A 24,201-nucleotide genomic window follows, 5' to 3' on the forward strand; every position below is an offset into this window, starting at 1 on the left:
TGGGCTCCCACGCACCCTCCCGCCCCACTGCTCTATTCCTCTTGCCCCACGGCCCCATTTCTCCTGCCCCACAGGGCCCATATCTGCTGGGATCCCCAGCTCCAGGGTGAAAGATACAGGATACAGCATTGGGGACCAAGGTACACATATGATCCCAAAAAGTGCTGGTAGGAGGCAGTGGTCCCCCAGGCCTGGCACTGTTATGACTCAGTGGGGCAGGACCCCCAGCCTCAGAGCAGCTGTGACTGGAGTCTCTGGGATTTCAGGCAGGGATCCAAGGGAGGCTGCAGTGCCAGGACAAGAGACAATGGGGACCAGCTGGGGTACAGCATCCCCAGGGAGAGGGCTCACACAGCATGGCTGGGACAGGGTATCACCATCCAGACACAGGTGCCCACCATGCACTGGGCACTGGGTGCTGTCAGGTCACCCTGCCTGGAGTAACGGAACATCTCCCCTCCATCCCAGCCTGGCTCAGGGAGGAATTTTCCATTCCTGAATGGAGGTTGGGGGAAGGCGTGTGTTTGCAGCAGCCCCCTTCTCTCCCTCCCCTCGCCCGTCACCATCTCGGAAAGGCGCCTGCCACATTCATCTCCAGAGAGGTGCAGAGCAAAAGCCTCCCAGAAGGAAGAGCTACCTGAAACGGACCAGGGACCCCGGGCAGCCTTAGGGGCAGCCTGCACCCCATTTTCCAGAGAAGCAACCCTGCTTGCAGCTATGCCGCTGTCCTTTGCCTGCTGCCAGGACAGGGAAGCCCTGGCAAAGGCTCAGGATGGTGACGTTGCCCAGCTCGCCGTCGGCATCCTGCGAGCCACCAGGATCCCAGGGCTGCACTACATGTGCACCCGGCCACAGTCACGCCTGCGCTGCCTGCTCTGGATCCTGGCCTTCCTGGCCTCTGTGGGGCTGCTGGCTACCAGTGCCACCGACCGCCTGCACCACCTGCTCTCGCGCCCCGTGCACACCCGGGCTCGCCTCACCTGGGCCCCCCAGCTCCGCTTCCCAGCCGTCACCCTCTGCAACCCCAACCGGGCACGCTTCCTGCACCTCACCAAACCTGACCTCTACTCGGTGGGGCAGTGGCTGGGGCTGGCCCAGGAGAACCATTCGCTGGTGCCTGAGATGCTGGCTGTGCTGGGGGAGGACCAGCGCGCCTGGCTGACCCGTCTCGCCAACTACTCGCGCTTCTTGCCGCCCCGCCACTCTGAGCGCACCATGCAGAGCTTCTTCCACCGCCTGGGCCACCAGATCGAGGACATGCTGGTGGAGTGCCGCTTTCAGGGAGAGCGCTGTGGCCCCCAGCACTTCGCCTCTGTGAGTCCTCTCTTGGCAGGGGCAGGACAGCCCCATGGGTGCTGGGAGTGATGATCCATCTCCCCCCAGCAAGGGCAGAGGGGTGGCAGCATGAGGGGAGGGCTTGACGAGCCTTCCCAAGGACCATGCAAGACTGGTCCCCCCTTTAGCACCCCCATGGGATCTAAACCTGCTTGTGGAATGCCCTGACAGATCACTGCCTCCATCCTCACCTCCCGCCTTTCTCCATCCCCAGGTCTACACACGCTATGGTAAGTGCTACACTTTCAATGGGGACCGGAGGAACCCACGAGTGACTCGCCAGGGCGGCATGGGCAATGGGCTGGAGATCATGCTGGACATCCAGCAGGAAGAGTACCTGCCCATCTGGAGAGAGACCAGTAAGTGGGACCATGGGGCAGACAGGGCATGGGCAAGGGGTGCTGGGAAGGAGGGCTGCTGGGCCAGCAGGGCACCCCAGGGGAGCTATGGGGAAAGCAGGGCACTGGAGAGGTGCTGGGCCCCGGGGTGCAGGTGCTGGGTGGGTGCAGACACGTAGCCACTCTGTCCTTCTCCTGCAGATGAGACATCATTCGAAGCTGGCATCCGAGTCCAGATCCACAGCCAAGATGAACCACCCTACATCCATCAGCTGGGCTTCGGTGTCTCACCTGGTTTCCAGACCTTTGTGTCCTGCCAGGAGCAGAGGGTAAGAAAGGATGACCCTGGGGAGGTTGCCCCTGGGGAGGTGCCCACGGGCACCCAGCCCAAAGCAGCCCTGCAGCCATGTCCCTCTCGCCCTGGCAGCTCACCTACCTGCCACAGCCATGGGGGAACTGTCGGGCCAGCGTGCAGGGGGAGCAGACACTGCCCGGCTATGACACCTACAGCATCGCTGCCTGTCGCCTGCAGTGTGAGAAGGAGGCCGTGGTGCAGAGCTGCCACTGCCGCATGGTCCACATGCCAGGTGAGGGGCACATGTGACAGCGTGGGAGAACCCTGCTGCCCTGACACTCCTGCTAGGCCTGTCCTGACCCCCTACAGCTTGCACCCAAAGATCACTCCTGCCCCATCCCTCTGCACTCCTGGACTACCCCTACCCCATCCCTCTGCACCCAAGTGTCCCTCCCACTCCAGCCCTCTGCACTAATGAGTCCCCTTGCCCTGTCCTTCTGCACCCAGGAACCACTCCATCCTGTCTGCATGCTGGGTGAGCCCCTGTCCTACTCTTCTTACAGACCCTTCCCTATCTGCCTTGTACTCAGGGGCCCTCCCCCATCCAACCTGCACCCAAGGGCCACCTATCCCCATCCCCTCCACACCCAGCATCCACCCCCACCCCACACTGCCTTTAAAAGAACGAGTTCAGGGTGGGGGGCAGAAGCAGACCAAACTCCCACCCCCCCAACCAGATGCTTCTCTGCAGGAAATGAGTCCATCTGCTCCCCCAATGTGTACATTGAGTGTGCTGACCACACGCTGGGTAGGTGCAGCAGTGGGTGGGCAGCTGGGGGCCAGCAGGGTGCCCCCGGGAAAGGGGCTGGGTGGGTGCAGCCATGCTGATGGGTGTGTGCCCCCAGATGCAGCGGTGGAGGACAGTCAGGAGCGCTGCAGCTGCCCCACGCCGTGCAACCTGACACGCTATGGCAAAGAGATCTCCATGGTGCGCATCCCCAACAAGGGCTCGGCGCGCTACCTGGCCCGCAAGTACAACAAGAACGAGACCTACATTCGGTGAGCCATCAGTGCCAGGGTTTGCCAGAGAGGTGGGCAGAGGGCTGGGGACTTGTGGGAGCCTCACCCCTCTCCAGGCAGTGTGCAGGGGGCAGGTCCAGACACGTGCGGTCCCTGCAGCATCTTCTGCCCACGGGTGACTGTTGCTAGAGCATCCCCTTGACCCATCTGTGTCCTCCAAGTCCTTCTGCTGACATCTTCCCACCTCATGGTCTCTCCCAAACTGATACATGCCCCTCCCATGTCCCCACTGCACCAGCCTGAATAAGTTACGAGGGCCCTGGGAGCACCTGGGAACTGGGGGACAGGGTTGTGAGGTTTGGGGGCAGTGGGGGTAGGAGGGTTGGTGACCAGCCCTCCTTGTCAAGCACTATGGTGTCCCCACAGAGAGAACTTCCTGGTGCTGGACATCTTCTTTGAGGCGCTCAACTATGAAGCCATTGAGCAGAAGAAAGCCTACGACCTTGCCGGGCTTCTCGGTGACTCTCCCCACCCTTCCCTGGGACCAAAAGTGGGGTCCCAGCCCAGAAGGGTATAGGGCTGGTTGGGGAGGGACCGCATGGGGCAGAAGCTGGCCACAGCCTGGCTAAGGGGTGGCATGCTGCTGGCTGTGCCATCCCTTGCCACTTCTGCCCCTGTGACCACACTGTCTTCCTTGTCTGGCAGCCCTGGCACTGCTTACAGCCCTGCTGGCCCACCCTGGGCACCCAGCGGGCTGCATAGCAGCTCCCTCCCAGTGACCATCTCTCCTTCTTTCTCCTTAGGGGACATAGGGGGACAAATGGGCCTGTTCATCGGTGCCAGCATCCTCACCATCCTGGAGATCCTGGACTATGTCTACGAGGTGCACTGAGCCCTCAGGGTTGTGGCTCCATGATGGGAGTGGGGCTATTGCTCACAGCGGAGGAGCAGCGTGGGGACCAGGATCCCCAGGGAAGGGGTGCTGTGTGTGGCCACCCCAGAGGCTTACTTGCAGCCCCTACATTGGGGAACTCTCAGCAGGAGACAATGGGAAGAGGATGGGTTCCCCTGCACCCCTCAGTGGCCGGGGGACTGGGGAGGGTGGGCAGTGGGCAGAGGTCCTGTCCCCACGGCAAGCAGGGGAGTGGGAGGTAGGTCTGTGCAGACCAGGGTGTGCACACATGGGGTTCTGCCTGCATGTGGGTTCAGAGCTGACCTTCCATCTGCCCCCAGGTGATCCGGGACAGGGTGAGCAGGGTCCTGCGCCGCTCCAAACCACCCCTGAAGAAGCCCTCGGGCAGCATTGCCACACTGGGACTGGAGGAGCTCAAGGACCAGGTACTCCCATGGGGGAGGGATGCCCAGGGGGCTGCAAGGACAGGGCCTGGGCAGCATCCATCCCCCACCCAAGGAGGAAGGGACACCATCCCAAGAGTGGGGGACAGCACAGATCCACATTTGGCAGCCTCAGGTTGCAGAGCTGGGGCAGCCCCAGGGTGGCAGGGAGCTGGGTGCCCCAGAGGGGCTGCTGGGAACAGGCTGTGCTAGGGGTCGGAGAGAGGCAGCAGGGTGCATGGGGTCTGCATCCGTCCCACTGACTGCCATCCCCACAGAGCCCCTGCGAGACACTGGGCCGGCATGTGGAGGGTGCCTACAACGCAGGCATCCTGCCCAACCACCACCACCGCCACCACTACCCTCACCAGGCTGTCTTCGAGGACTTCGCCTGCTAGGACAGCTCGGGACTGGGGGGGGAACAGCCCCCCTGCCACCCCCTTCTCCCACCATCTGCATGGAGAGGGACCGCGGCAGGGGTGGGCCCCCACCTCCCCCAGCCCACCGCCGGGACCAGCCGTGCCGTTTGCCCCCGGTGATGCCGCTGGAGCTGCCTTGGCATTGACACCAGAGCAGCCCCCCAGCCCTTTTGCCTGTCCCCTCCGCTTGCCCCCAGCACACGGGCTCTGCCCTGTCTCAAGCACATGGCATGGAGGGGCACGGGCACACTGGGGAATTCTGGGGAGCAGTGGGGTGCAGGGCAGAGGGGCCCTGGAGATGCAGAACACGGAGGTCGTGAGCTGGGGTTCCTGTGAGCCCCTCCAAGCTACCCTCTGCTGACCCCTCCCGTATGGGGGTCTCTGCCCTGCATGATCCTCCCCAGGAGAGAGATATGCCTGGAACAGCTTCCCTGTGCTCCAGAGACCACCACACCCCACTTTCCTGCTACAGAGCAGGGCAGCATAGCAGGGCACCCCTCTGAGCAGAATGGCCCCCTGGCCAGCCCAGGGACACCCTATGTGCAGCCACACCTGCATGGCACCACCCTGACCCCTGGAACCACCACCACTGTGACATACCCCCAAAAAAACATCTGCCCACCCTTCCCCAGCCTCACGCAGTCTGCCAGGGCTGCAGCCACCCCCACTGCTGTTCCCAGCCAGACCCCTGCACTGTGATGATCCCCCCCAACTCCAGTGTTGGCCCCCAGTAGCCCCCAGTGATTGCAGCACTGCAACCCTTCTGCCTCCCCCCTCTCTTGGTCCCAGTCCACCATGCCCCCCCAGACCTCCCTGTCCTCTCCTTGCCCAGGTATTGCCCAAAGTGGCTCATCCCTTGGTGCAGCTCCTTGGCTCAGCCCAGGCAGTGCAGGGGGGTCCTGCCCTCACTCCCTTGCCTCTTGCCAAATTTTTGCACCATGCACGTACCCCTTGCCACACTCCCATCCCTGGGGTGCCAAGCACCCGCTGTGCCTCCCCCAGACTGTACATGGTTAAGGAGGGTGTCCCATGCCCAGCACCACCTGGACAGCCACAGCCCAACCCACTGGCTGAAGCCTCAGCCAGGACTGGCACCCACAGCCCTCCCGCCTGCCCCGAGATGGCAGGACCCATGGCAGGACCACAACAGGGCCCACAGCAGAATCCACAGCACTCCTCCTGTCCTGACAGACATTGCCTCCTCCCCCTCCACTGTAGCAGACACCAGCGCAGGGCAAACTGCCCCAAAATATCTCAGGAGGGGGGGTGGCTGGCAAAGCCCCCCTCGACACACACACACAGGAGAGAGGGGGACCCTGGAGCAGGAATTTGAGACCTCTGGAGGAGGCTGGGATTGGGCCAGGCAACCCCTGATTCTGCTGATTTGGTGCCCATCCCCAGTGCCCGCAGACAGAACACGGCTGTGCTGGCCGTGGCAAAGCCATAGGTGCAGGAGGAGCCATCATCCTTACAGCCCCCAAGGCCCCATGCATCGGGGGCTCGTGATGTCTTTGGCAGCCCTGGCTCTGGGTACATACAGCCCAACAGCCCCCCAAAATAAGCATCCACGTGGAAATGTGTTTCCCATTGGTGCAAGCACCTGGCAGCATGGCGTCCCATGTACCCCTGCACAAAGGGACACAGAAAGCATCCCAGCAGGGCAGGCACAGTGCTGCTCCCTGAGGACCTCCTCCACAGCACCCCATGCCAGCGCTCCACAGGGTCCCCCTGCACCCACCACCCAAGTGCAAGCTGCAGTGTCCCCACAGGGGTGACATGCATAAGCCCGGGGATGTGCCCTGGCCATGCCAGCCAGTCCTACATCAACGTTTCCTGTGGCAAGCAAGGGGGTGCAGGATGTAGCCCCCTCCCATCCAGCAGGAGCAGCAAGCCCTGAGCAGGGTGGGCACAGGCACCATGGTGGGAAGGCTACTGAACGTGAGAGATGTGTGTCACTGTTTTATAAATGTACAAAAGCTCCCTAATAAAGAGGCACAAGACATGAGTGTGAAGAGCCAGCTGTGAGGGCCAGGGTGGGCACCTCTGCAGGGCTGGGGGGGCAGAGAAGTGGGAGAGCTGGTCCCACCCCAGAGGTGGTGGGACCTAGGGAGCACTCTGCAGCTCTGCACTATGCTGGGCAGGAGAGCCAGAATGCCTGGTCACCCGACTGAGCATCTCTGCATCGCTGCCTGCAGGTGGCCTTGCCCACTGCCCAGCAACTCCTGCCAGGGAGGTGCTGTGGTTGCAAGTGCTGTGGCCCCCAGATGTTCCTTCCCATGCTGCTCCCATCCAAGGGCCGCCAGGACACCTGGCCTCCCCGGGAATGGGGCCACTGCCACATGGGGCTCACCAGGCTACAAAGCAACGTTAGCCCAGCCCAGCACTGCTTGAATCGCCTTTAATGAGACACATGAAACAGCTGGGACATAATTAGAAAGGGATTCACTATAGTGAAACAGGCCCTTAATTTTAACGAGCGCAGCCCTCTGGACAAATGCCAGACACCAGAACCCAGCAGGACCGGCTGTGCTGGCAACAGTTCCTGTCACCGTGGAGGTGACAATCCCAGCAGACACAGCTCCTGCAGGATTTGGTGCCGGCCCCTGGGAGAAGGCACAAGGATGGAGCAGGCAGCAAGGGCTCCTTCTGCCTGTGGGACAGGCATCTCCTCAGGTACTTACAACTGTGCCTCTACTGCCACACATGGCAATTACTGCTGCTCCCAGGGAAAAGCTGCATTTCAAAGAAAATAAACCATTGGGCTTGGGAGTGGAGAGGCTGGACGTGAGACCCAGAGTGCAACTGGACATGCCACCTCGCTGTTGTCACCTCGTCCCCATCACCTCCTGCCCAGAGATGCTGGCAGTGACAGGTAACCTTTGGAGAAAGGAGTTACCCTCAGCCTCTCCTGATGACCTGAGCAAACCAAGCTTTCTGCTTTGCTCCTGGCTGTTTCTCCATAACCCCCTTGCTGGGAAAATGGACTGGTGGGGCCTGCTGGTGGGGCAGGCAGGGGACACACAGCCCTTGCTTTCCAGTGCTCGGTCCCTGGCAGCAGGCAAACAGGCAGAAAAAAACAAGGAGGACAATTAAAACCTAAATCCAAGCTGCCTGCATCCACCCCCAGCCCCAGAGCTTCAGGCTCCTGCAGTCTCCCTTGATGGGGCTGTATGTCCCTGGAAGGGGCATCCACAGAGATAGCTGGGTGGGCTGACATCCCTGTGCAGGGAAACCCCTGCAGGCAGGCACAGCCAGCCATAGCCTTGTCTGCACTTACAGCTAATGGCTGTTTCCCTCTTCATCAAAAGGCTCTGATTTCACAAAATGCTTTGGGTTGAAAGGGACCTTAAAGATCATCTAATTCCAACCCCCTTGCCTGGGCAGGGACACCTTCTACTAGATCAGGTTGCTCAAAGCCCCATCCAAAACCTTGTTTCCCCTGAGCTTGGCCAGAAAGGCTCCTGGCCAAAGCCCTCTGCACCCTCAGTAGGTTCTTGGTAGTGCATTAGGCTGTGACCCAGGGCACTGGGCACAGACAAAGCCTGGTATCACCCTTCCTGCTCCTCCTTAAGCAGCTTCCCCATCCTGCTTGCAGCCAGATGGAAATATTTGCCAGGTTTGGTTCCCACTCTGCGGCTGGCAGAGCTGCTCCCGTGGGACAGGCAGTGAGGCATTGCAGGCCCCTTCCTAATGAAAGCAGGGGGATAAAAGGGCATTGTGCTTATCCTTACCCTTCAGCCCTCTCCTGGCACAGCCTCACTTCCTGCATCCTCCAGGTCAGCTATCGAGCTGATTAACATCGATGGGGCTGAAGTGACTCTGCCACCGGGTTTAGCACAGCCTGAAGTGACCCAAGCAGGGCTACAGAAGGAGGCTTTGCCTTCTCTGCTTGCAGGCTCTCTGCTGCATGGCCACACTGGGGGAACAAAGCTGGGAGGGAGAACAGCAGAGCAGCAGCTTGGGTATTCCCTGGTTTACGTCCCCTGCCTTGCACAGGAAGGACAGGGGAGGCTGGTGCCCACCCAGCCCATGTGCCCAGCCTGCCTCTCTTGTGCTTTGGAGTGCTTTGCTCTGAGCTGACCCTTCACACCCTCTTCCAAAAAGCTCCCCAAGAGGAACCTGAGCAGCTCTTCATGAAGACCGTGGGAAGCCAGTAACACTTTTACAGAATTTTCTTGAGGGAAGCAGAAGTCTACAGGTGGCAGATATGTCTTCTCCTGCCCCATTGGGAAAATTACGCTTTCACTGCTCTGCCTCTGCACAAAAATCAGGACTTTGTATGGAATCACAGAATGGTTTGGGTTGGAAGGGACCTTAAATACCACCTAGTTCCAACCCCCCGGCCACTAGACCAGGTTGATCAAAGCCCCATCCAGCCTGGCTTTGAACACTTCCAGTACCAGTCAAAATTGAATAGGGATTGCAGAATGTCCCTGTCTGCTCAGCCACCCACATCAGCACCCAGGGCCACTCCTCTCTGCCTCTTTCAAGGGTGTCACAGTCCTGGTCCAGAGCACTGCCTGCACCTGCCAGCTAGGCAAAGAGGACAGTTTCAGCACATTGTGACACTGCAAATAACTTGGCAAACACCAAAGCAGCTTCCAACACTGCCAGCTCCCTTTTAAAGGGGAGGGCCCTGGGGACTGTAATTTGCTCGTAGGTCATTTGCTTGCTGGCGCGGGGGGGGGGGGCTTCATTGCTGTTGGTAGCACAGAGCATCAGGTATGCAAACATAACCTAACTCTGTCTGGGCAAACAACAAAGAGGAGACATGAGTAACTCTATCTAGACCATCTTGTGACAATTAAATGACAATTTGGCACTTCTTTTTGCAGCCAACTTGATTTGAAGCCAGCTTGCTTTATTACCATTTGGATACTCTTCTAATACCTCATCACATCCAACTTCCAAGGTCTGCTTTTCAGAAGAGAAATGTATCCGCAATGCACATCCATCCGCCTCACTCCTGCTGTCCCAGATTCACATTTAAAGGGAATTAGGGATGCGCATGGGAAAGATCAAAAATAGAAATACTCAGAGCAACGGTTACTGTCTGAAATACAATAAAATTACATTTAAACATATATGCTCCTACACAGTGGATATGAAGACTGGAGCATGAACATATGAATTATACGGGGATGATATGCCTTCTTTGGGAAAGGCATGTCACACAGCCCAGGGGCTTTCCCCTGAGTTTTGCTGAGCCCTAACAGCCTGGCTAACTAACAGCAAGTCAGTTCAATTAATTTTCTTGGGGATGTCTCTTTGACACAGGTGTTTAATGAACAAGTGAAAAGTGATGACCAAGGAACTAGTGGAAAGAATACACAGAGCCATGAAAATCATGCCTGGAGCAGACAGCATGGGCAGGGGATATAGTCCCTGTTTTGCACACTGCAGACAGGAGCTGCAGGTGGTGAGACAGTCTGGGGCAGGACAATGGTGCTTTGCTTGACACAGCACCATGGCAGGGAGGATCTGGAAACCACAAGAAGTTGAGAAGCCCTGAGATGCCAAAGAGCCTGAGAAACCCAAAGTAATGATTCATCAGTAGCCTAGCAGTAATAATTCAACACAGTGCTCAGATGCGGTTTCTGGCCCAGGAATTTCCTTTGGACCTGATCCCAGATGCCAGAAAGCAGTGCTCAACATGGCCAAGGGTCCCCTCTTACTCACACACAGCCCATGAAGGCTATGGGGACAGCCCACATAGGGAGGACACATGGCTGCACCAACCCCTCACCACCACACTTCGGTGGTAACTCCACCACTTCCCTGGGCAGCGTGTTCCCATGCTTCACAATCCTTTCGGTGAATAAATTTTTCCTTATATCCCATCTAAACCTTCCCTGGCACAATGTGAGGCCATTCCCTTTTGTCCTATCCCTTGTTACTTGAGAGAAGAGAACAACACCCACGTCACAGGACTCCTGCTGTGAGGCCCTAGGTGTTCAAGCTGGTATTTCCAACTGTTGGCTTGGCCTGGTGTCTGCGAGCCTGTCCCTAAGCCAACAGCCTCCCCTGGCCTCACTAAGGAGAGGAAGTCATCTCCCAGATCAGGCAGAGAACGCTTGGGGAAAGCAGCAGTCCTGTGGGGAAATGGTCCAGCCATCTTTTGTACAAGCAGTCAGCACCCACCTCCACACAGAACTCCAGCAGGGTGCCCAGAGATGCCCTGGTGAAGAACCAGCCAGACCCACTGGTTCATCTCTCCATTTTATTAGTGTAAACGCACGCCCCTCATCTCCCCACTATTAAATACAAATGAGGAGCAGAGAGCAGCTCCTCAGTCACTTTCTCCTTAGGAGATGCGCAGCCATACCCTCTGCCATGCCCACCAAGCCAGGAACCACGTCCCCCACCCCCAAGGGTGGCCCCATGGCAGCAGGGCTGCCACCTGCCGGGAGGCTCTCATCCGAGGGCTGCGACCCCCGACGTCCTATCAATATTGCAAAGGCCAAAGCGGCCTGGGTCATGGTTCCCATGGGGAGCAGCTCACGGTACGTGAATACAGCAGGACCCCCTCTGGCACCCCCTGTGCCCACTGGCCCTGGGGGCCAGGACCTCCCACCCTGACTCACTGGGAGTGCCCTGGCTTGTTGCCACGTGGCAAAATCCCAAAACCAATGTCCTTATTGCTCTTTTGGGGTGGGACATGCCCCATTCCACTGTCCCTGTATGATCAGGCCAATGCACCAAAGGAGCAAGGGGTACAGCCCTGTCCCAGGGTGGGATCACCACCAGCCCTGTGGCAGTCACTGCAGCAGGGGGACCTCGGACTCTGTGTGCCCCTGGTTGAGGGGGGCCAGCAAGGGACAGGGCAGCCTGCTGCCTCTCTGCTGGGCAGTGGGGCCAGGACGGAGGGAGGGAGCCAGTGTCCAGCAGCTGCAGGGTGACGAGCTGGGCATCCCAGCTGGCAGCTCAACAACTCCAACCCCACCTCATCCTGGGGTCTACACAGCCACAGCTGCTCTGGAAGGACCTGGGCACTCTGGGCTGGCAGACCCCGGCCTGGCCAGCCCCAGCGGGGCGAGTTACAAGCCTGGGCACCAGCGATCCCAGCAGTTGTCAGGAAGAGGAGTACAGATTTGGGCAGCAGAAGAGGTGGGGCAGGCAGGCAGGGCAGGGCCAGCCTGTCTGTGCCCCAGGGTTCAGGTGCTGTTCCCCTGCTCCTGCTCAAAAAGCACCATGGCCAGTTGGGACCGAGAGCCTACGCCCTCGAGGCTGCTCTGCACACAGCGGTGGTAGATCTCCTCGCTCAGCCGGGGGTTGCAGGCCTGGTGCCTGTAACGTTGCAGCAGGGCAGGCTCCACAGCCCGGAAGACGTGCAGGTTGGAGTACTTGATGAACATGTCGTAGATATCCAGGGTCTCCAGGATGTCCTCGTTCTCCTGCACGTCGCCCACCATGCGGGTGCGTGCCGCCATGTAGTCAGCATTGTAGAAGCAGGCTTCATGGAAGACGTCGCGGTCAAAGCGCCCCGCATCCCTCAGCAGGTCCAGCGTGGCGGGTGGCACCTGGTTGTGATAAGCAATGGCAGGGTTGTAGCCCTGGAAGTGGATGGGAAAGAAGACCTGCCAGTTGTTGATGGTGTTCATCCGGCAACGGTTCAGGAAGTCAACAGTGATCTCTGTCCCCACACCGGCCACAAAGAAAAGTGTGTCCACAGGATGCTTCTTGGAGATGATGTCCATGACCTTGATTTGGGAGGGCGCATCCGTCTTGACGCTGATCCATGGGATCTTCACCTCTGCATACTTCCGCTCATACTCAGTGATCTGGGCCTTCACACGGGCAAAGATGTCATTCTGGGTGACCTGCTGGGCCTCAAAGGGGTCATAGATGAAGAGGAAGGTGAGCACTGCATTCTCACTGCTCTCAAAGGCAGCCGCTGCATAGGTCTCCAAAAAGTGGGCAGCATGGTCCCGGTCGTGGGCTGTCAGGGGCAGGACAACATTGATGCGGCTGGCCTCTGTTACATAGGGCATGGGGATGATCTCCACCTCACTGAGGGGCCGCACCAGGTGCACACGCTTGGTGACAGAGCGGCTGTGCCCCTTCTGGGTGACCACCTCCACCTGGAGGTCCAGCGTGTACTCCATACCACGCGTGGGGTCAAAGCGCCGGTACCCGTTCACCAGCTGCTGCTTGCGGACCTGGAGCACTGGCTGGTACTTGCGGTTCAGCTCCTCCATGGCTGTGGCCACCACATCGGCCACATCTGCCAGGTCTGCACCAAGCAGCTCGCACTTGGGGGAGCCATCCACACAGGCATAGACCTGCTCCTCTGTGAAGTAGTCCCAGCGCAGCACCTCAAAGCGGGTTTTGGGCTGGAAGGGGGGTGGGATGCCAATGGGCCACGTGGCACTATGGTCCCCATCAGCAGACAGGCTGCTAGCATTCTGGATCTCCAGCTGCAAGAGGAAAGATGGAGAGTCAAGGCAGGCTCAGATAGGCATTCCAGCCCTGGCTGCAGGCAAGATAACTCCCAGTACTCAGCCATTCCTGGCCCAAAGAGCACTGCCAGAACAACTCTGCTAAAGGCTGACTGCTCAGACTTCAGCACCTCAGTTTTCCTTTGGACAGCATCTGAAATACAGCACTCCAGCTCCATTAGCAGGATTTGCACTCTCTCCCACCCTGCCTGGCCTTGCTAGCATACCTCAGCACCCTGCTGGCTCCGTGATCCTGAACCACCATTGCAGCGCTAGGACCCATTCAGATCCAAAGCCATCCTCCAGCTAGCACCCCTGCCCCTGCAGCCACCCAAGCTCAGCTGATCCCGTCCCACAGCAGTTCCAAGTGCAAAACCCTCATATTACAGTGGAAAGGTGACACAAAGTGACCAGAAAGCACATGAACATGACAGAAGGAGCCCAGACCCTCCCAGGCAAGTAAGGTCTCACCTGAAGCTGCTGGATCTCCTGGTATGTCCTCTCAAGCTCCACCTGCGCAAAGTACTTGTGCAGCCGGTACATCTGAAGGGGATCCAGCACGGGATGGACAGTGAAGGCACTCTGGAAACGGAGGTCAGTCTCCCGCTCAGGGTCCGTGTTCTTTCCCAGCTCAAAATAGTGGTAATGCAGGCCCTGTGCCAGCCAGGAAAGACAGGTCACAGCTGGCCCCAACCTGTGCTCTCACCCCATTGTCTGCCAGCATAGCAAGCTCAAAGGACAACAGGGTATGGGCCCCAGACCCTAGGAGCCCCTGAGGAGGCAGCGAAACACGCTGGGCCAGGGTAAGGCTCCTGGAGGCCATCTCCACTGCAGGACCTACCTCATGCTCCTCGGCACAGTTGACGCCTGTGTAGTCAATGATGCAGCGGCCCAGCCACTCATCGGGCCGGGCACTGAGGATGTCATTGCGGCAGCTCTCCAGGTGCTGCTGCAGGAGCAGAAGGAGGCTGCGGGACAGCAGGTAGCCAAACCCCCCATAGCAGTAGCGTCCCTCGGTGTCCCCACCAATGAACTCCTCAGGATGGCCCAGGTAAAGGTGGGTGTCAATGCTGAGGTGGGCGACCAGGCGGTTGATGCGGTGTGCCTCTGTGTAGGTATCGTCCTGCACCAGGAAGAACCAGTCGAAGTCATTCACATAGTGGTCCAGAAGGTACCTGATGGTCTGGTACATGTTCCAGATGGGCCGCTCGTCACTGTGTGTCACCACTGTCATGCCATGGGGCACCTTGCGGCCCCGTGTGCCCGTGAAGTAAACCAGGCGCTCCAGGCGGTGGGCCAGCGTGCGGTTGACAGCCACCCCCAGTGTGTTCAGCGTGCTCTTGGAAGTCAGCACACCCACAAAGAGCCGCTGCCGCATCCCCAGCTCTGTGCTGATGTACCGTGTCCTGCAGGAGGGAGAGAACATCTGACCCCCAGGTACTGCACCCCACCTTAGCCTGCACCCTCCCCATCCCCACCAATGGCACCAACCTCAGTCCCTCTGCAGGAACTGCTATGAGGCTTCCACTACATGCATATGACCACCACAGCAGCACCAGCTGCCACTGTGCCTGGGCCAGAGGCACAGCAGAGGGCTCTGCCGAGGTCTCCCCCAACCTTAGACCACAGGGGACCTTCCCCTCCCATTAGCGGGTCAGCCTCACTCAAACCAGAGGCTCACAGAAGGCTACAAGAGGGAAACAGGGCTGCACACCTCAATTCTAGCAGGGACACAACCCACCATGCACCCCACCATGCTGCCAATCCCAGCCAGAATGTCCAAGCTGGGAAGCATCTTCCTGCTGCCCGTGCCAGAAGCACTGCTCTTGAATGGCAGGAAAGCTCCTGCAGCCCCCCAAGGGGAAGCCAGACCCTGCTGGGGTGCCTGAAGCCTGCGTGGCTGTGCCCCCCTCCCCACCATGGCCCTCAGCTGCCTCACTCACAATGACTTCCAGGTTTAATTCTCCCAGCCCGGTGCAGCAGCAGGAAGCAAACCCCCCTTGGCCCCCAGCTGCCGTCTGGCACACACTGGCTCCATTCAGCCCCCTCCATCCACCCACCACCTCACCGGGACAAGGAGGCCCTTTCACTGCCTGCTCCCTGTCATCGTGGGGACGGGGAAGCAGGCTGGAGTTTGCAGTACGGGGTGGGGACATGCCACCGAGGAGGGGTCCCTCCTAGGGCAGGGCAGCAGAGGGGCCAGGGCAGGGTGCCCGGCAGCTTGTGCTGCAGCAGGCAACCCTTGCACTGCAGGCAGCAGTACGAGAGAAGAAGGCTGTTTCAGGAAGTCCTGAGGCAGGCAGGGAGGGTAAGGAGAAGGAGACAGTGCAGAAGAGAGGAAGGGAAGCAGCAGGGAAAGGCACTCGCAGTGAGAAAAATCCAGCTGCAGCCCTGAGTGGCTTTCAGGGGTTGGGGAGCACCTTGTCAGGTTACCTGCAGAGCTCCCCAGTACCAGCCCAGCAGGCAGGGGCAGGCAGGCAGCCCCCAGCACCGGCCTGGCAGACACACACCCACGCACCCAGGCACGCCGGGCTCGGCCGCAGCTACTCTCTCCTAAAGCCCGGTTAGCGGCGGCGATCCTTCCTCCGCCACAGCCGCAGGGCCCAGCTCCCCCCAGTCCGCTCCGTCCCGCCCCGGCCCCCCCGCACCTGACGGCCTTCTTGGCGGCCCTGCCGGGACTGGGCGGGCGGTAGGGCACGACGCGGGGCTCCCAGCTGTCGGCGCCCAGCCCGGCGGGGACAGCATTGGGCCTGCGCGCCGCGTTGCCGTTGGTGTTGCCGGGGCCGGGGGGCGCCGCGGGGCCACCGTCGGGGCGCGGGCGGGCGGCGGGGCGCGGCGGCGGCCCGCACGGCTCCTCCACCCAGGTGACGCTGAGCAGGCTGAGGGTGAAGCCCAGCGAGACGCCGATGGCCACCGGCCCAGCGGGCCGCAGCACCGATAGCACCAGCGACAGCCGCATGGCCGGGACAGGACCGGGACCGTGGGCGGCTCCGGCTGCCGCTGGCGGCGCCGCCGTCCGACGTGTCACCCCCTGGCCCCGCCCCGCTGCACGTCACCGCGGGCCGCCCGCCCCGGCCAATGGACCGCGCTGCCGCGGCCGCGTCAGGGGGCGGTGCGGGGGGGAGCGGGGGGCGGCGTGGTGGCGGGGCGAAGTTGCTAGGAGACGGCGCGGCCGCCCCATCCCCCTCCCTACCGGCCCCCTCGCTGAGACCCCCCGGTGGGGCAGGGCCAGTGGCCATACCCCCGGCGGCGAGGCCAAGGAGGTTCGCTGTGGGGCTGCCCCGGCACCTGGCACCGGCTCCTGCCCCGGCCCACTGCGCTGCGTGGCGGCGGGGCAGCGCCCCCGGCCCCGGCTGCCCGCTTGGAAAGCGCCTTTGCCCGTGCGGCGGCGCGGCTGGCACCGGGACAGGGCGCCTGAGCCGGCTTAAGGGCTGATTTCCCCGGGGGAGTGCGGCGAGGCTGGGGCACAGCCGGCCCTTTGTGCCCGGGACCGGGGGAACGCCGCGGGGCCGGCCGAGCACAGCCGCTGCGTCTCCTCCCTGGGACAGCCCAACCCACCACACTGCTGAATTCGTGGTGGTCTGGAAGCGCCATGTTCCCCTTCTCCAATTGGTGCCCTGGGGGTCTTCTGGAAAGTGTGGGTCTCCACCTGGGCGTCCCCAGGAGGTGGGCCGGTGGTCACGGTAGGTGGGTGGGTGCGTGGATTTGAGGCCAGGAGCAGAAAACACGGCCTGCAGGCTGCAGAAGGCAGCAGGGCAGGCCAGGTGCTCAGGGAGCAGGCGTGCAGGAGAGCAAGCAGCACCTGGGAGGCCTTTGGGAGCAGAGCAGCAAACCGTCCTGAGGCAGAAGGCAGGTGCGTAGAGCAGCAGGAGATCTCAGTGGCAGGGCCAGAGAACCCTCAGCGGCTGCAAGTTAGAACGGGACCAAAAAAGATGGGCTCCTCCAGCTGGGAGCAGGCCACTGTCAGTCACACTACGAGGTGTCTGCAGCACAAAACCAACATCCTGCCGGCCGCCAGGGAGAGCCCCGGGGCAGACAGAGCTGGAGGAACAAGCTCGGGGAAGAGTTTGCCACGTACACAGAGCCTCCGGTGCGGGAATGATCCAACCCAGAAGCTGCAAGGCCGGCAGCCCTACATGGGCGCTTGGTGCCAGGCATTACTGAATAAGGACAAGGAGAAGGACCCAGCCTTTCTGCCCGTTCCCAGCCTGTGGCTCTGCTTCCAGCAGCCTTGCAGCACTCTAAAGTGCCCCTGGATTTACCCTGGCTGGTGGGAGCCCATCCAACCCTCTCCATGAAATACATCCCGCCTGCCCCAGGGAGTATGGATGGCTACATAGCACAGCAGGGCACCAAGAGCAGGCGGAAGCCCACTCTGCTCCAGGGTCTCTTTCATTTTCTGGAACAAAGCAGCCTGTTTTCATCAGGAAGCAGCTGGCAGCATCCCACCCTCCAGAGACAAGGGACCATCCAAGCTCGGCTTGTCTTCATAGACGTTTTTCTCCTGAATAGGCCAAGAGAAGCAACAGGCAAAGGCAGTCACATGGATGGCAGTTTAATGAAGAACAAATGAAAACTAGGAACAGGGGGAACACGGTGGGATGAGGAGATGCCAGAAGGGAAAAGATGCAGAAGTAAGAAGTGAGTGGAGATTTTCCATGGATGATAAACCAAAAAGCAGGTGTGATCTTAGACAAGCAAAGTTGCCTGCTTTATGTACACAGAGAAAAATGGTAGAAACAGATTAATTTAATTTCCTTTAGAGTATTGGAATATTGAGCATCAGTCACCTTAGACAAACCCAGAGATTTTACAGGAGATTTAATTCTGAAATGACCCTGCTGATCTGAACTTGTATTTAGATAGAATTGCAGATGTGAAAAAAAATCTGAAGTTTTCAGAAATAAGACTCTTGAGCTCAGGAGAACCAAATGGAGATGAAGCTGTGGGAAGAGCAAACACTTCTCTGTGGCTTGCCAAGGCAGTGCTGGAGTCCAGGGCCCCATGCTTGGCCCCAGGAGATCCCGGGGTGGAAGCAGCCAGCAGGCAGCAGCGCTGTTCCTCCACCCGCCCCTTCCCAGCCCCCCACCAGCTGCAGCTCCTGTCTTTGTCTCCCCGGCATTGGCGTGGGGCTAGGATGAGGCTGCCAGGGGAACGGCTGCTGCTGCCAAGTGACTGCTCCCTGCCAGCATTTTCACAGGGTCTCCACCTCCCCACAGTCCTCCCTGCCTCCGTTGAGTTCCATAGCCTCCCACCTACTCGCCATGCTGCGTCTGCCAGCATCTGGCAGGGGGTCTTCTGGCCAGCCTCACTAGGTGCCCCCTGAGCAGGCATCTGCCCCCTCCGAATGCAGGCACCGCAGTCCCTGTGGCCCCGACACCAGCCCCTTGCAAAGTCCCTTTTGCACGCTCCACCAGGTGTGCACCATCAGCACCAAGCTGCGCACACCCAACGCGAGGCGCTCCTGCCCTTTTCACACCCCTGCACGCCCCTCCTGCCCCCCACACCTGCACCCCGCACCGCCGTGCCGCGCTGCGCACCGCGCCCTGCCCAGCTCAGCACTCCGGGGCCTGCTGCGGGCCTCGACGCACGCCCCGACGCACGTGCTTGCGCAAAACCGCAACGGGCGCGCCCCGCAACCCGCGTCCCGGAGCGCGGCCCCACCGCACGCCCCGCCCCCTCCGGGGAGAAGCCCCGCCCCCCCGCCTGGCCCCGCCCCCGCCGGCCGGCGCGGTGACGTCAGGCGGAGCTGTCCGCTCAGCACCGCGCCGCCAGCATGCGCGGGGGCCGGGAGCGCCGCGCGCCGCGGGGCCGCCGCCGCTGCGGGGCCGGGAGCGCAGGTGGGAGCGGGAGGGGCGGGGCGGGAGGGGGAGGGGCAGCACGTGGGGGCCCGGGAGGGCGGGGGGCGCGCCGGGCCCCGCAGCGGAAGGGCCCCGGCCCGGGGCTCCTGGCCTCACACCCGCGGGTGCCCGGGACGGGCGTGCGGGGCCTGGCGGGGCGCCCCCGGGACCCCCGCCCCGAACAAAGAGAGGGGCGGAGCAGCGTCGCGCCCCGGCGGCCCTTGCGGCCGTCGCTTAGCGACGCCGCGCCCGCCCCGCCAGCCCGGGGCCCCCAGCCCGGCGGGGCCAGCTGCGGGGCGGGGGGAGCTGCGGGGCGCGGCGGGGCTCGGCCCCGAGCGCTGCCCCTGGGGCTCCGCCGCCTTGGGACCGCAGGGGAGGGAGAGCGGGGGGCTCGGGGCAGGCCGCGGCGGGGAGGGCGGCAGCAGGTGGGCAAGTCCCGGCGCCAATGAGCAGGCGCTGGGCTCCCCTAGCAACAGTGCCCGCGCCAATGGGCGCCGGGAGCTGCCGGCAGCGCTGCCTGCCACCCTGCCGGGGAGGCGAGGTGGCCCAGGCGGCCCTTCCCCGCTGCTCCGGCCTGGCGCGGGTTGCGGGGCACGGAGCAGCACCTCGCTGCCTTCCCTCTGCCCCGCCGGCCCGGCAGTGCCACATCCCCCGCGCCCTGGGCAGGGCCCTGCTCGCACCCCGCACGGCGTCGCCCGGCCCGGCCGGGGCAGCCAGGGCCGGCGCCTTGCTCCCAGACTCGGGTTAAAGTCCAATCCTGCTTAGCATCCATCCCTCTGGGGGCTCAGACAGGGCGGGCAGAGGCCCAGCTCCGGGCTACCACCTCCCTGCACGCCTGCTTTCCCGGGATTAGGAACCGTGCTCGGGCTTCCCCGGGGGGTTTTACCCGGGCTGGTGTTTCCTTCCCCAGCGGGAGGGAAGGAGGAGGCCGATAGTGGGGAAACAGGTGCCGGTGGAGCCCAGCCCAGTGCTGGGTAATAGACATGACTGCAGCCTCTCCCCTCTTCCCTGCCCCTTCACCATGCTGTAGTTTTGTGAGCCGTCCTGAGCTGGCTGCTTCAACTTGGCACTTGGGAAGACCGGCGCTGGCACAGGGACAATGAGTGACAATAAACTCATCCTAAACCAACTGAGCCTGGAAAAGTGCCAAGGGAGCACAGGGATCCTGGAACTGGCTCCAGGTGCCAGTGAGCAGACAGCTCCTGTAATTAGGTTTAAGCTGGAGCTGGATCAGTCTTTGTGGGGGATTATGACCCCTCCATCTGCATAGGCACTGTGGGGGGCCTGGTGTCTACCTGCTCAGTGTCCCAGCACAGCCACAGTGTCATGGGTGAGCTCTTGAGAAAGGGGCAGCACCAGCCAGAGCCGGTCCCACTCTGGCCCCATGGGTTGGCCTGGGAATGCTGGATGCAGTGCAGGGCCTGCTTTGTTTTAACAAGGACACTGGGAGTTGGAGTGGGGGTGAAAAACAGCCAGAAATATGATTAGAGGATTGGAGAAAATGCCTCGGAGTACAAGCTTTAAGAGCTCAATCTGTTTAGCCTATAAAAATAGAAGACTGAGGGGTGACTTAATTACCAAGCATAATTACTTCGCAGGCAGAAAATACCAGGTAGTGGAAGTCTCCCTTTAATCGAGCAGGAAAAGGGCACCAGAGAGCCAGGGACAGGAAATTGAAGCCACAGACAAATTATAAAGCACCGCATCCTGGCGGTGAAGCTCCCCAGGGGTGCAGACGGGTTCTCCAGGGTTGGCACATCCCTGCAGCCACTCTTTGGGTGACAGTCTGTGCTCCCACAGACCAGGGCAGATGAGGCTGTTCCTTCATTCCCTTCCTTCCCACCGTGGTAGCAAGGGTCCAGAGTAGGTTTTCTGGTGGCTGGGTGCCAAATGGTGGGCATCACTATTGGGCATGTGCTGGCGGTGCCTCCATTCCCCTTCTCTCTCTCTCTCTCTCTCTCTCACCAGCTGGGGTGGGTGCTGGGGCACAGTTTTGCTGGCGAGCCATGGGGCAGGAGCGGAGATTTTGATGCCTCTCCCAAGAGTCCCCAGAGCCATGACTGCAACTGTGCAGACACTGCGGTTCAAGCTGCTGCCACATGAGCCAGACCAGGAGTGGGGGCACAGCTGCCAGCAGGAAATAGAGCGTCGCTACCAGGTGGTGCCTTCGGTGGTGTGCGCCATGTGCTGCCTCTTCGGCATCATCTACTGCTTCTTTGGTGAGCCAAGCAAGCCCAGTGGCTGGTGGGGCAAGTGGGAAGAAGGGCAAGGGGGAGCCAAGGGGTTGCTGGCCATCCACCCCCTGACTGCAATGGTCTCTCCGCAGGCTACCGCTGCTTCAAGGCTGTCATGTTCCTGACAGGGCTGATGTTTGGCTCCATCATCATCTTCATGCTGTGCTACAAGGAGCGGGTGCTGGACACACAGCTGAGTGTGGAGGCCTCAGTGGGCATCGGGCTGGGCATCGGGGTCTTGTGTGGGCTGGTCACCATGCTGGTGCGCAGTGTCGGTCTCTTCATGGTGGGGCTACTCCTGGGGCTGCTGCTGGCGGTGGCCACGCTGGTGGTGATGGAGCAATTCTACCACCCACCGACTGTGTGGATCCCCATCGCACTGCTCCTGGGTGTAGGGATGCTCTTTGCTGTCCTCACCCTGCAGTGGCAGCGCTTCTTCACCACGCTGTCCACCGCCGTCTTCGGCAGTGCCATCATGACCGTCACCGTTGACTACTTCATTGAGCTTTTCCTCCTGGTGCAGTACATCTACGAGCGCATCAAGGTGGCCCCTGCTCGTCCAGTATGCTGGTACAGCTGGGTCATCCTGGGCGTCTGGCCACTCCTCACCACACTGGGTGTCCTGGTCCAGTGGAAGGTCACGGCTGAGGGATACTCCCACACAGAAGGTGTGTGTGGGCTGGAGGAGATGAATGTGGGATGGGATGGATGCAGGAGCTGGGAGGCTGGGGTGGGAGTTCTCAACACCTAGTTTGCATGCACAGATAAAGGGATTTGGGAACCTGCAGGGGCACAGCACTCAAGGGAGGGCCTGGATGCACAAAGCTGGGGCCATTTTGGGTGCAGGGAGGGTTTTGGAGTGCATCCTGGAACTCACAGGCCTCTCTGCCTTGCAGTGATCATCAGCCGGCAGCAGCGCCGCGTGCAGCTGATGCGCATCAAGCAGCGGGAGGACCGAAAGGAGAAGAAGAAGAAGCGGAGACCCCACCACCCACCACCCCACCAGCACAAAGCCCACCCACCTGAGCCTGCCTACCGCCGCAAACCCAACCCCGTGCGCCGCTTTGATGGGGACGTGCTCTCCCCTGTGAGTCCTGTGCCCAGGGTAGAGATCTCCCCCAACCTCTATGGCACTTCCTTCTCCATGCGGGTGGGCTGGGGCGTGGAGAGGACAGAGACGCATCTGAGCTCTTTGAGGGACAAAGTCAGTTTGTCCCAGGGGCTGGGCAGCTCCCCAGGGACTGAGCTGGGACATGCTCACCTAGGAGTGCTTCAGCTTTTGCAAGCAAATGTCAGCCACTGGCCCAAAGCGCTGTGGCCATGGTGAAAACAGGCAATGGGCAAGTTGCAAAGCGTCCGCCCAGGGAAGGGATCTGGCTATGCACCCTGCTACACCAGCCCCCAGAGGGCCTGAGTGCTGGGTGCAGATGGGATTGCACAGGGCAAGTTCTGGGGAGCTGCTGCAGAGTTTAGGATGGGATGGAGTGTGCCAGGAGCAGAGCCCTCCTCACTTTCTCTCCCTCCTCTCTCAAGCAGAGCTACATCCAGAGTTTCCGAGAGCGGCAGACGGGGCCATCCCTGAACAGCCTCATCACCAGTTCCCATGCCATGGTGGACCTGGACTATGACTGCAGCTCCACCGTGCCCCTCACCACAGGCTCCGGCCCTGCTGTGCGGGTGTAAGCAAACCCAGTGACCTCAAGTGACACCAGCACCCCAGCCTACTCCGACAGACCCCTGGGAGAGGTGGGGCTGTGCTCTCGGCCCCGGGCAGCCACACGTGCCTCAGGGCTGTGGATGGAGACCCTTCCTGAGCACGTGTGGACTTGACTGGGTGAGCCTCAGCTGCCTGCTGGGCCCAGAGGTGCTGTGGGAGCCATCCAGCAGGGACTTAGCCCAAGGACTGAGGACACCAGCAACCATGGACGTATGGTACGAGCGGCTCTGCTGGGGAAGGGGGTCCCTGAGCCGCCCCTGCTACGTGTTTCCCCATAGCCTGGGCACACTCATCCCGCATCCCAACATCTCCATCCCCATGTCTGAGCCCCTCTTCCCCAAGATCAGCTCCTCACACCTGCCCCCCACCCCATCGCACTCCCCCAGCAACTCCCCAAGTGCCTGTGCCCCACATCCCTTCCTCTAAGAGCAGGCCCCACAGCTCTTGCTCCCCCCCAGGGACTCCCCCAAGCATGTGCACCCTATCCCACCCTGGCCCTGAGACCAATTTCCAGGAAGCACTTCCCAAAACCTGCCTCCTCAGAAGTTTCCTCTGCCCTAGACACTGTCCCTGCCCCCCTGAGCGGCTTGCCTACTCCCCTTCTCCCAAGCTGGACTGGGGTGGTCCTGGGGCAGAGGCCGGGTGGTTCCAGTGAGGACGCTGCCCTGGGGTGATGTGTGTGCACACCCTCAAAGTGTTTTGGTGAGAGACAGGACACTGGATCCACCCTTTGGGCAGAGGCTGGGCTGCCTCAGGGACATGGGGACCCCCATGGCATCAGAGGCCGTCGCTGTTTTGCTGGCGACTGGATTTTATAGTGGCCAGGGGGGACCTTGAGGTTGGGCCAAGCCTCCAGACACGGCCAGGCAGGGCAGGAGCCCCTGCCCAGGGCACCACTGCAGGCAGAAGCTCCTGCCCTGTATATATTTCTCTTGCTGAGATTTGTATTAATTTATTATGGAGTGAGCCAGGACTTCCCCATAGCCAGGCAAGCAGAATGGCAGCAAAACTGGACTGGGGTGACCCCCTGCTTTGGGAGTGCCCCCCCCCAGCCCAGCCCAGCCAGCCACACTGTCCTGGGAACTGCATGTTTCTGTCAGGCGACCCCATCTCCCCACAGTGCCGCGCCGCCGTCCCACTTTTCAGTCTCTTTTGTAAATGTGCCAAATGCTGCTGAGGCCACGGCCACACAGTAAAGAGCCTTTCAGAGCCTGGCGTGCGGGGCCGGGG

At 61.0% G+C, this 24,201-nt stretch overlaps 3 protein-coding genes across 8 annotated transcripts in view; 2 read left to right on the forward strand and 1 right to left on the reverse strand.

Annotated features, from left to right (window-relative positions):
• Positions 1-6,735, forward strand: part of ASIC4 (acid sensing ion channel subunit family member 4) — a 29,958-nt gene extending 23,223 nt beyond the window's left edge. The window contains exons 2-10 of one of the 4 annotated variants that reach the window (XM_051624140.1): positions 1,550-1,694; positions 1,875-2,002; positions 2,101-2,260; positions 2,720-2,776; positions 2,874-3,027; positions 3,415-3,506; positions 3,792-3,871; positions 4,222-4,326; positions 4,602-4,750. In XM_051624140.1, the coding sequence (XP_051480100.1) occupies positions 1,550-1,694; positions 1,875-2,002; positions 2,101-2,260; positions 2,720-2,776; positions 2,874-3,027; positions 3,415-3,506; positions 3,792-3,871; positions 4,222-4,326; positions 4,602-4,721 (1,041 nt within the window). In that variant the 3' untranslated portion in view covers positions 4,722-4,750. Of the gene's footprint in view, positions 1-1,549; positions 1,695-1,874; positions 2,003-2,100; positions 2,261-2,719; positions 2,777-2,873; positions 3,028-3,414; positions 3,507-3,791; positions 3,872-4,221; positions 4,327-4,601 lie in introns of all 4 variants that reach the window. The other 3 variants (XM_051624137.1, XM_051624141.1, XM_051624138.1) reach the window with 3 other exon arrangements.
• A 4,221-nt stretch (positions 6,736-10,956) lies between these two features.
• Positions 10,957-16,167, reverse strand: CHPF (chondroitin polymerizing factor). The gene is made up of 4 exons (XM_051624090.1): positions 15,829-16,167; positions 14,022-14,586; positions 13,652-13,834; positions 10,957-13,159 (listed from the first exon to the last, which is right to left on the reverse strand). The coding sequence occupies exons 1-4, from the start codon at positions 16,137-16,139 to the stop codon at positions 11,897-11,899; spliced, it is 2,322 nt and encodes a 773-aa protein (XP_051480050.1). The 5' UTR covers positions 16,140-16,167; the 3' UTR covers positions 10,957-11,896.
• A 2,797-nt stretch (positions 16,168-18,964) lies between these two features.
• TMEM198 (transmembrane protein 198) lies at positions 18,965-24,180 on the forward strand. 3 transcript variants are annotated; one of them, XM_051623866.1, is made up of 5 exons: positions 18,965-19,020; positions 20,989-21,239; positions 21,347-21,922; positions 22,151-22,359; positions 22,791-24,180. In XM_051623866.1, the coding sequence occupies exons 2-5, from the start codon at positions 21,050-21,052 to the stop codon at positions 22,935-22,937; spliced, it is 1,122 nt and encodes a 373-aa protein (XP_051479826.1). In that variant the 5' UTR covers positions 18,965-19,020; positions 20,989-21,049; the 3' UTR covers positions 22,938-24,180. The 3 variants fall into 3 exon arrangements, with proteins under 3 accessions (XP_051479826.1, XP_051479824.1, XP_051479825.1); XM_051623864.1 differs by lacking the exon at positions 18,965-19,020 and having other exon boundaries at positions 19,776-21,239; XM_051623865.1 differs by lacking the exon at positions 18,965-19,020 and having other exon boundaries at positions 19,776-21,239; positions 22,151-22,341.
• Positions 24,181-24,201: the final 21 nt, after the last annotated feature.

This window comes from Apus apus, chromosome 6, assembly GCF_020740795.1.
Source record: "Apus apus isolate bApuApu2 chromosome 6, bApuApu2.pri.cur, whole genome shotgun sequence".
In the NCBI taxonomy this organism is placed as follows: domain Eukaryota; kingdom Metazoa; phylum Chordata; class Aves; order Apodiformes; family Apodidae; genus Apus; species Apus apus.

Bases quoted from the DNA above. Each gene is read 5' to 3' on its own strand.
- TMEM198 (XM_051623864.1), top strand. From the start codon at position 20,933: ATGTGCTGGCGGTGCCTCCATTCCCCTTCTCTCTCTCTCTCTCTCTCT. The intron at 21,240-21,346 runs GTGAGCCAAGCA...GTCTCTCCGCAG, and splicing joins CATCATCTACTGCTTCTTTG to GCTACCGCTGCTTCAAGGCT. The intron at 22,360-22,790 runs GTAGAGATCTCC...TCTCTCAAGCAG, and splicing joins CTGTGAGTCCTGTGCCCAGG to AGCTACATCCAGAGTTTCCG.
- CHPF (XM_051624090.1), bottom strand. From the start codon at position 16,139: ATGCGGCTGTCGCTGGTGCTATCGGTGCTGCGGCCCGCTGGGCCGGTG. The intron at 14,587-15,828 runs GTGCGGGGGGGC...TCCCTCCTGCAG, and splicing joins GCCGCCAAGAAGGCCGTCAG to GACACGGTACATCAGCACAG. The intron at 13,160-13,651 runs GTGAGACCTTAC...TTCCTCTTGCAG, and splicing joins AGGAGATCCAGCAGCTTCAG to CTGGAGATCCAGAATGCTAG.